The sequence below is a fragment of the Phycodurus eques genome, chromosome 12, assembly GCF_024500275.1.
Source record: "Phycodurus eques isolate BA_2022a chromosome 12, UOR_Pequ_1.1, whole genome shotgun sequence".
Lineage (NCBI taxonomy): Eukaryota > Metazoa > Chordata > Actinopteri > Syngnathiformes > Syngnathidae > Phycodurus > Phycodurus eques.
In genome coordinates this window covers 14,003,204-14,014,425 of record NC_084536.1, presented here as the reverse complement: position 1 = coordinate 14,014,425, position 11,222 = coordinate 14,003,204, and the positions used below count along the sequence as shown (strand labels likewise).

At 45.3% G+C, this 11,222-nt stretch overlaps 1 protein-coding gene across 1 annotated transcript; it reads left to right on the top strand.

Annotated features, from left to right (window-relative positions):
* The first annotated feature begins 8,562 nt into the window (after window positions 1-8,562).
* Window positions 8,563-10,958, top strand: olig2 (oligodendrocyte lineage transcription factor 2). The gene is given in 4 exon segments (XM_061692421.1): window positions 8,563-8,655; window positions 9,931-10,100; window positions 10,176-10,396; window positions 10,398-10,958. Coding segments are annotated over 3 exon segments (816 nt in total). The 5' UTR covers window positions 8,563-8,655; window positions 9,931-9,943; the 3' UTR covers window positions 10,836-10,958.
* The last annotated feature ends 264 nt before the right edge of the window (window positions 10,959-11,222 follow it).

Below are 11,222 nucleotides of genomic sequence, written 5' to 3'. Positions count from 1 at the left end.
TAGTGTTCTCTTTTAGTAATGTTTTTTTTTCAGAGCATTTTATTTACTTGTAGCATTATACTGCATGTATTTATTTGGAGCATTTTCCTTCTTTTGTACAGTGTAGCATTTCTTTGTATTGTTTTTGTTCATAGCATTTTTTGTAGTGTAAAGTTTTATTTCTTGCATTTTATTTTATTCATGGCATTTTAAGATTGATAAATGTGTTTTTGGTGTTTTAATTATTTATAGCATTTTTATATTTACATTTGTTTATACATGTTTTTATTTGTTAAATGTACAGTATATCATTTTTATATGAATTTAGTTAGTTATATATACCATTTATTTGTATTTATTCATTTTATTTGTTTTCTTTTTCACATTCAGCAATTACAAATATTTATTAGTAAGCTTAATATTTGACAGAATATATGTATGTATGTATGTACAGTAGGGATGGAACGATATCTATATCTCACGGTTCAGTTTTATCGTGGTATTAAAATCACGGTACGATAATTATTGCGATATCGTGGGAAAGCTCACGGTATTGCAAGAAGACTCACAGTATTGCAGGAAGGTTCAAGGTTCAGGTGGGGCAAAAGCAGGACAACCGAAAAAAAAAACTATTTTTCTTGCTCTTCTCGATAGGTTTTCAGTAGTTTCTGTCCATTTCCCCCACGTTTTTGTGAAAAACACAGCTTCAAATAATATATTACCATCCACTTTTATCCCCGTCCATCCAATGTTTACATTTATGTACTCTACCTCCAAAACAGTATTATTGCTTCAGCAATAATATACTGTATGCTCACTATAACAAAACTGTACATTGAGAAATTGTCTGTTCAATAATTTAACAGTAGTATTGTCACATTTTAAAAAATTTCTAACATTAGAAATTGGATACTGCCTACGAACAGTGATTTCTTTGCTTGAGTGTAAAAATTCAAGTGAAGTCATAAATGCAGGAGCACTCTTAAAGGTATAAGAATCCTTAGTTTCTTTTCCTCTACTTTGTGATATTGTAGGATGATTTATTGTTTTGAACAGCCTCTGTAATGTGTTTTCATTTGAAATGTGGACATTTCATTTGAAGAGAGGGAAGTATGTCAGATTTATTTTTGCATTGATATCTGTATTTGTATGGAGTGGACCTATTTTTCAAGCATAGGCAGGTGAAAGTAAGCAGTGGACGTTTAATTAGGAGCAACAAGTGTCTAACTGATTTGTGTGTGTGTGTGTGTGTGTATGTGTATGTGTGCGTGTGTCCACTCCAGTGTGCTCCAGACTTGGAGGACCCCCCCCCCGCCCCCCTCCTGAAGACAAGTCATGTCCTCGAATCAATTGTCCGCCCGGCAACAGAGGTGAGGAATGGCAAGAAGATGGTGGAGCTCTAAATCACGGCCTGTTTTTTTTGGTTTTGTTTTTTTTTTGGTTTTGTTTTGTTTTTTTACAGTGGCAAATGAGCGAGGGGGCAAGGGGGGCGAAGGCGCCGTCTCCTGGTAGGTGGTCATCCCTGACCCGCGCTCACCCCGCATCCTGTCCTCTTTCTCCACCGCCTTGTCGGTGAGACCTCCCTGCTAATTAGCCCCCCAGGAGGCGCTAAATGCATCCGTGTGACTCTCGCGTTCGCCAAGACGCCATTCAGGACGCGCCCCCCCCCCCCTGCTCCCACACCGCCGCCCCCTCTACATTTCATCACCGCCCCACGTTTTGTCCCGCTGTCCCCATCCATCAATCTTCCCATTAAGCCTCCGTATTACGGAAACCGGCGGGAACGCCCCCTTTACACCGGCCAACCCTCCCACGCCGCGCCCCCCAATCTCATTAACCCCACCTGTTGCTGGCCACCGATGCCCGCTCCGCCTCCTGAGCAAGGTGGGGGGAGTGCGTAGGGAGGCGTGCTGGAGGTGGCAGCACTTTGGGTGGTATGTTTCCTGTGGGGGGGGGACACAAAGCCCCCTGTGTTCAGGCGGGTCCACAGGAGCTTGTTTTACAACAGGGGAGGGGCCGCCTTCAATGGGCCGATGATGTGAACCACCCTGAACCCTTTCACGCTCACAAACACGACCAGCACTCCCCCAACAATAACCCCCTAAACCCCCCTGACACCCGCCCGCTATCCACCCCCAGCACCCCCCTTCACCCAAATGCTCCCGCTATACACCTCACAATGTTATCATATTGTAGCGAACATCATATCGAGGCGGCACGGTGGGCGACTGGTTAGAGCGTCTGCCTCACAGTTCTGAGGACCGGGGTTCCATCCCCGGCCCCGCCTGTGTGGAGTTTGCATGTTCTCCCCGTGCCTGCGTGGGTTTTCTCCGGACACTCCGGTTTCCTCCCACATCCCAAAAACATGCATGGTAGGTTAATTGAAGTCTCTAAATTGCCCCTAGGTGTGAATGTGAGTGCGAATGCGCGCCCTGCGATTGGCTGGCAAACAATTGAGGGTGTACCCCGCCTCCTGCTCGATGATAGCTGGGATAGGCTCCAGCACGCCCGCGACCCTTGTGTGGATAAGCGGCTCAGAAAATGGATGGCTGGACATCATATCGAGACAGGGATAGGATTTCAAGTAAGGGGGAGGTTTTTGAAGTAGAGCTTCAAGTTAGGATTAGGGTTTCAAGGTACAGTTTTAAATTAGGGTCTCATGCCAGATGTTAGGGTTTCAAACAACAGTTAAGGTTTCAAGTTAGCGTTTTAAACCGGGGTTAGGGTTTCAAGTTATAGTTTGGATGTCAAAGTAGGGTGTCAAGCTTCCAAACAATGATTAGGCTTTCAGGCCAGGGTAAAGGATTCAAATTAGGGGTTTGTGTTGGTGTTTAGAAAATTAAAATTACATTTCTAGATGAAGATTATGGTTCCCAAAGTACGGTCCAAGTCGGGGTTCCAAACTTTGGTAAAGTAAGGTTTTAGGACATGGTAAAATGTCAGTTAAACTCTGTGGAAAAAAACACCGTGTGTTAAATCTGTGACATTACCATGACGACCACACAGCCCCTATGACGATGGATGGAGGTCATGTGACCGTGTGCGTGTGTGTGTGTTGTTAGCAGAGGAATGCTACGCGACTAATTGTTGTAATCATGGCTCATTGTGCGTCGTCCTATTGTTGTCCCGTCTTTTGCATCTCCATGTCATTGTGAGCTTGTTAAGGGGCACTGCCCCGTCATTAAGCCCCCGCCCCAGCCCACCCCACTCACCCACCCGACCTTTGTCACGCTACAGTAACTGTCTCCCATCGCAGGTCCGCCGGTTTTGTTCACGGGCTTCTCATCCACTCCAAGCGGACGCGCCGCCACCGAGACCCTCAGAGGCTTTGACGTGACCCGCTTGTCACCTATTGTTGCTTTAATCCCTCCTTCTTCTCCCCATCTGGAATGCCGGCCGGCCGACGTCTGGATCCACTCCTGGCTCTTTAATACCTCCCCCAAGGAGCCGGCCTGCCTGCTTGCTTGCTCTCTGGAAGTGGGAACACAAATCAAAGCGGGTATCATGACAAACATTTCTTTTCTAAGAGTCCATTCCATAAAGTCCCCAAAAAATTCATCTCTCAGCTTTTACCGCCATATTTGGAGAGTGAATGATTGTGTCTCAGAATTCAAGTGCATTTTAACGAGCGATAAACTGATATAGGGAAAATATTGGTGTCGCAATTTTTAACAATACAAACTCCAACACTTTGTTTGAATGCCTTTAAGCTTATTTTTATTAAACAGCTTTTCAGATTTACATCATGTTAATAGACAGTAGACATCATGGTAATGAAAAGTGCAGTAAGTTTCCAGACTCAGCAGCATTTCATGTAAAGTTAAATGAAAACTGAAACAAATACTGTAGCTCCCTAAAGTTTTACAAAATGTCAATATAGCTGAAAAAAAAAATCTCTTTCACTCATGTTTGTTTTAAGTTCAAACAACAACAAAAAGTGCAGGGAGTTTCTAGGTTCAGCAGCATCTCTAATAAAGTAAAATTTTAAGTTAAAAAAAAAAATCCAGTTTTAAATTGATCTCTTATCGGCCGTCGGATTTTAAAAATGTTCGTTGGTAATGTGTGTTAAAATGCCAAATATCGGTGCCAATAATAGAATGTAATAATTTAACCCACCCGATAATCTGTCTACCCCGAATTACGACACAGTGTGAATGCTCACCTCTCAGCCTTTGCACATTTTCGACGTATCAGTTGTAAGGGTTGTCTCTCAGTATTTACACACATTTTTGGAGCGTGACCGATCATGTCTTAGCATTCGAGTGCATGCATATTTATTTATTTCTTTTTTTTTTTTTTTTTTTTTTCAATCATTAATGATTGTTGCTCAGTTTTTCTGCTCATTGGGACAGCGAATGATTGTGTCTTAGCATTCAAGTGCACTTTTTGACACACGGTTGCATTAGCATGAATTCTCACCTCTCAGCATTTGCAACCTGGGACAGATTTATGCAATATGTCAAAATCATATCAAGACTTTGAATTAGCCCAAATCTAACAACGGCGCTAGGAATTGGTTCATTATGTTTTTTTTATTTATGTGCCTGTTGCCATAATGTCATCTTCCTAAAATAATGGCCCAAGATATTTTTTTCAGAACCACAAACTGAACCATGTGTAGGTACATGTGTGTGCGTGTCTTTGCATGTGTGTGTGCGTATTTGCATGTATTTGTGTGTGTGTGTGTGCATAAATCTGTCTATGTATGTGTGCATGTCCGTGTATGTGCACGTGTATGGATGTGTGTGTTTGCTGAGAGTCGTCCGGTGTGTGAACTTGTGCTGGCTTGTGAGATCGTCACCTCCCGCGACAACAACTTGGTAGCGAAAGTGTGAAACGGGATTAGCGCCTTTACATGCTGCCCTGAACTAGCCCAACTTGCCTCTAGCAGATGTTTGCAGGACAGGGAGGCTCTTTGCTGGGCTTGAATAGCGGCGTGAATATATTCATCTCCATGCCGCTTTGTCGATCTACCCCCCCACCCCGAAGACCGCCGCCCTCCCCCGTGACCCTCTAGGATCAGAGACCAGGTTGTCGAAACATTTGTAACATTTGGCGAAAGCAAATCTCAGCCTGTTGAATTGAGGCGAGGAGCGAAGAGGAACAAAGTCCTAACCCCCCCGCACCCCCTGTCTTCCAAGTCCCTGAAAACACCCCCTTATCCCCTCTCTCTCTCACACACACGCACGGTTCCACACAGTGCAGCAAATCCTCTTTTTCTGTGCCGTCAGCCAGATGGGGCGACGGGAATAATGGGGCGAGCCAGGCCAGTGCCATTCAATTTGTCACGGCGTCTAAAGAGCTTGTAAGCTCCCCATTTGGACTTCAGTGCCACAGTAGCAACGGGAGGCCGGCCGGGCCTGCCACTTAATTAGCTCCTAATAGCTGCCGCCCGCACAAAGCCCCCCGGAGCCCCCCGCCACCCCGGACTTAGCGCTCAAAGAGCCAGCGTATCGTTTTAACCGCGGTCTGTCGATCGACGCGCGAGTGCGCTCGCCGGTGTCGCAACCAAAGAAACCGTGCTCACCCAGAGGAGAACCAAAGAAATGGCACCACGAGTTGACGGATTAGTTTTTGCTGTCGTGTATTGTCTCTTTAAATCCCTTTTTTGTCCTCTTCTTCCCATCTGGAATGTTAGCACTTCATCAAAGTTACACCCCAGAAACCCCAAGGACCAAACCTTGTCTATCTGGCTTAGTTATTATTGCTATTTGTTACAGTTTTTTTTTTTTTTTAATAAAGTCTTTCAGAATATTTTTTTTTAAATTTCAGATAGACCATAAAAGTCATCCATCTTCGTTTTTCAGCCACAAAGGTGACACAAGTGCGATCAGTACAGTGAGCAAAGAAATCACAATACGAGTTGACGAATTAGAATTTGAGTTTCACAGAACGTTTTTGTTATTGCGTATTGTTACAATAAAGCCATTTTTGTCCTCTTCTTCCCATCTGAAATGTTAGTTCTTCATCTAACTTAGGCCTTAGAAACTCTAAGGACAAAACCTCAACTATCTGGCTTATGTTTATTGTTTTACGTTTAAGTATGATTTTGTGCCCAAATTCTGAAAGCAAAACATCAAAAGACCTTATGCATTGTTTAAACAAAGTTGACAGGAGTGCCTTCAATGGCCCAAAAAAAAAAAAAAAAAAAAACCAAAGACCAAAGAAATCATATCCAGATTTCAGGCACCAGCATCAGTAATAACTTTTTTGTGGGTTTTTGTTGTTGTTTTTTGTTATTTTGATGACATTTTGTGTCCAAGGACACATTTTTAAAGATGGATGCCCAAAAATGTCCTCGCTCTTCATATTAAAAAAGAAGATATGCAAATGGGTTTAGTATGGTGACCAAAGAAATCATGCCCACCCAAAAAATAAAAAAAAATCTCAACAAGAGTTGATGGGTTAGAATGATTTATTTATTCATTTGACAGTTTTTTGTTTTTGAGTATTTTTTGTCTTCTCATGTGAAATGTTAGTACTTACTGTACATACAGTATTATTATTATTACAGTATTCACACCTCAAAATCTCCAAGGACAAAATCTTCTGTCTCATTGCACACTATTGTGTAGAAATGTCAGGACAACCTAGTGTATTGATTTGACAGAACGATTCGTATCGATTTGCGTTATCGATTTCAGCAGAAACCAAATTAATCATGAGTTTAAGAAGAATTGATGGATGACATTATGACGATAAACTTTTTTTTTTTTTTACTTTTGTTCTTTGGATGAAATTTTGTGCCTGAATATTTTTTTTAAAGCAGACACTGAAAACCTTTTGAGCACCTGCCCCAATTCTACCAATGCTAGCATGCAGCCACCTAGCATGACGACATCAAGATCTGAACATGTGACCCAATCAGCTCGTCTTCATATCTTAGCTCTGCTAGCATGTAGCCACTACGTGACGCAGCCAGGAAGTCTACAAAAGCCAGAGAGACCTTCCCAAATGTGAATGAGAGGTTGGAACACCTCTGGGATGTTCCAGAATAGCGGTCGGAAGGCGACGACCGTTCCAACTGTAACTTTGACTCAATGTAGAGTGGGAGACACTTCCCAGACGTTTGTTGCCTTGCTCCCACGTGATTTTGCTACAAATTGAGATGCCAAACATGAACACGCTAACGTGATGGTCAGGTTTTCTTTCCTGACAGTTCCCAGCAACAAAAGGTCTGAGTTTACGTCCAAGTTGTCTTTGGAGGGGGCGAGCAAGGAGGACGTCATTGAAGTGTGAAAGGAGAAAGTCTTGTGCTCTCTTTTGTTTTCTTTCCTTTCTGTGTGCTTGTGCTGGCAGATTATCAGGATTAAGTGCAGTCCTCGTAGGCCTATGCTGCTCCTCGGTGTTGATGATCCCACACTCGCTGCTCCTCCGCCATTCATATTCACCGCCCACACTGACACACACGCACATGCGCACACACACACACACTATCCATCCATCCATCCATTTTCTGTACACCTCATCCTCACTAGGGTCGCAGCTGGGGTACACCCTGAGCTGGTCGCCAGACTATACAATATATACGTGTGTTCATGTGCACTGCATTTGTGTCATTTCTTATACCGGTGTTCATGTTGACACTGGAAGCTTAATTGGCTTTTCAGCATGGACCGAAACCATCGACCTCAACCATGACTAAAAGTCATGGACCTGAACCATGGACCTAAACCATGGACCTGAACCTTGGATTTAAACCATCCATCCATCCATCCATTTTCTGAGCCGCTTCTCCTCACTAGGGTCGCGGGCGTGCTGGAGCCTATCCCGGCTGTCATCGGGCAGGAGGCGGGGTACACCCTGAACTGGTTGCCAGCCAATCGCAGGGCACACAGGAACAAACAACCATTCGCACTCACAGTCACTTCCTTTTTCTATTCTTAATTTCCTGTCCAGGCTCCTCCTTTTGAAGTAAGGGTTGTGAAAAAAATCCAACGGAAAAAGCCAAAGGCCAACATTTGCAGTGATGTATAAGTGCACCAGTGAGAGCTGTAACTGGCACATCTTCACTTGGTCAGGGTGCCCGTGTGGCCTCCGACCTCCACCGATGGATGGTTATGCGCGCATGCCGACAGAAGGCCAAACGGAAAAGATTAAGTGCATTAAGTGAAGGAGGGGGGCAGGGCGGGGCTTAGGTCATAAGTAGACCTTAATAAACTCTTTAAAAGACTTTATTGACATCCCTTCTTAAAACTAACAGCAAAATTATACAAGAACGATGAAATATATCATCTATTTGTGTGCGTGTGTGTGTCTGTGTGTGCATGTGAGTGTGTATGAGTTTGTTCGTGTCGGTGTGTGTCTGTGTGTGCGAGTGCTTGCGTGTAAATTTACAGGTGTCTTATTAGTGTGTGTGCCATTTCACTTAACAAGATGCTGCCCCCCACCCTCCCTAAAAGGAGTTGATTGGTAGCTTGCAGACACATGTGCGCGCGCGCACACACACACACACACATACACACAGTGAGTGTTGTTGTCCTGGTGACCCCCCCCCCCCCCCCCCCCCTTCCCCCTCTGTATAAAACGTTTCGAGTTCCGCAGGCGCGTTACTGTGCAGCTGTCGCGCGCGTGGAAGGAAGTCCACGTCCACGTACAGTGTAAACGATCAAGTGGATTTGAAGGCAACCTTTTTAACCTTCTGTACTTCGTTACTACGACGCCAAATAAGTCACGGTAAGTTCAATTCAATACTTTGACGTTCACTTTGGACTGTTCTTGAAGTTGTGTTGTGGACATAATGATGTCAAATTGTGCAGTATGTTATGATATAGTCAGCGTTTGTATTGCTCTTCTTTATTTCTGCAATAATGAAGTTTATTCTCGTCCACATCTATATGTACATTATATTATGTGAACAACATACTGTAAGTTATTATAGCTAGAACGACTTTTCATTATTTCTGCAACAAATAAAAAGTGGATTTTAGTCTACAATCAAAGTGAATAACAATGTAGTAAATTCAATATGTGCACCTGCTGTATAGCAAGCGTTTTGTTCCATTAGCAACAGTCCAGTGAATAGCAAACGTGAACATATACTATACATATATACGGTATATAAATACCCATTTTGCGTGCAGATATAGAAAGCTTAAAATCTATATAAAGTATAGATATTATGTATTGTATTTGTAAATGTGTGTGTGTGCCCATGCTTTATTAGTTTGTTCAACATTGACAAAGTTCACAGGCACCGTGAATAGGAATCGTTCATATACAGAAAGTAGATGTTACTTGCACGTATATGTAAATTAGAATATACAAAGCGTGCACACGTGCTGACTTGATTTCTGCAACACGGAACTTGAATATTGAGTCTTTTCTATTCGTAGAGAAAAGTCAATTGCAGGCCTGGAGTAAATACGCTATATTAACCATGATATATATATATATATATATTAAATATGATAGTAAAATCAGATAAAGCCTTTGTAAATGTGTGTGCACGTGCTTACGTGAATGATTGTTTGTGTAACGTTGACAATAAAGTTTATTGTATTTAGGGAAAATGAATAGCAAGAGTGTATATTTTATGTGACATACTTATTTCTATTTTTATCTTCTCAAAATTCGAAAAGTGAAGCTCTGTGAATACTTTCCTGATGCACGCAACCGCGACGCGTTCACAGCGCTTCACTTTTGCCACACTTTTGTTATATTACAGCCTCCTTCAAAATTGGAAAAAGAACCTATTTTGTTTTTGATTGCAAATTTGTTGCAACAACAAAAATCAATCAAGAAATCTCGATAATTGTACAATCTTCACGTATGCAGTCTTTTCATTTTTTCCCAGTTTGTGCAACATTGACAATCAAGTTGATTATAATTCAAATGAGCAATTTCGTGTCGTTACACACGAGGTAATCAATATTTATTTGTGCAAAGCTGACCAACGTTTGACAGCAATTCAAAAGTTTGACGACATGTCGTGTCGCTGTTGTGCCGCAGGTGCGCGTGCACGATGGAGTCGGACGCGAGCCGCGTGTCGTCGCCGGACACGGACGCCGTGTTTCTGTCCACGCTGCGCCGCCCCGCGCACGCGCACGCGCACGGCTTCCCGGGCGCCGTGTCGTCCACGCAGGGCGACTCCCCCACGCACCGTCCCCACGCGGGCGGGCCGTACCCCCACCACCACCACCACCACCACCACCACCACCCGCGCCTTCATCAGCACCTGCAGGACGACGACGACGACGACGACGACGACGACGACGCGCTTTCCGCGGCGGCGCGCGCGGCCTCCAAGAAGGAGCGCAAGTTGCTGTCCGAGAACGAGCTTCAGTCCATCCGCCTGAAGATCAACAGTCGCGAGCGCAAGCGCATGCACGACCTGAACGTGGCTATGGACGGTCTGCGCGAGGTCATGCCCTACGCGCACGGGCCGTCCGTGCGCAAACTCTCCAAGATCGCCACCTTTGCTCCTGGCCAGGAACTACATCCTCATGCTCAGCTCCTCGCTGGAGGAGATGAAGCGCCTGTTGGCGGACATTTACGGCGGCGGGGGAGCAGGGGGAGCGGGGGCAGGAGGCGGCGGAGGGGCCGCGCACCACGCCGGCTTCCACGCTTCCATGACGCACCCGCACCCGCACCCGCACCCGCACCCGGCCGCGGTGGCGGCGGCGGCGGCGGTGGCGGCCGCGGGGCCGCACGGGGTGCACCACCCGCTGCTGCCGCCCCCTCCTCCGCCTCCGCCGCCCTCCGCCAGGGCCCCTGTACACGGACTCCTGAAGGCCCCCGCGCCCGGCCCGGGCCCGCTGGGGGCCGCTTTTCAGCACTGGGGGGTCGCCGCCGGGATGCCGTGCCCGTGCAGCATGTGCACGGTGCCGCGCCTGCAGGCGGGAGACTCCAAGTGACGCCCCCCGGATCCGCCCCCCACCCCCTCACGAACTGCTTGTCCTCCCCGCGGGAATCTGCTCCTCCGCTGGTGACATGTAAATAGTTGTACAGTCCAGCCACACACACTGGAAAACAGAAAAAGTCCTTCCAACGCTCATGTCGGTTGCACTTGATTCAAATGTGTTCAACTAACATCGACATTATTCGATTGTTTTCCAGGAAAACGGGGGCAAATTGCGTTTGAATCGTGCGCAACCGATGGACATGACCAAATTAAGGACTTTTTGGTTCGCTGCACGCACGGGCACGTGCGACTCACGTGCACGCGCGCTCTCACTCTCTTTTCGGTTGGATTTGCTCCCACACACTTTGTGAATTTTTTGTAATAAATGATAATAAATGAA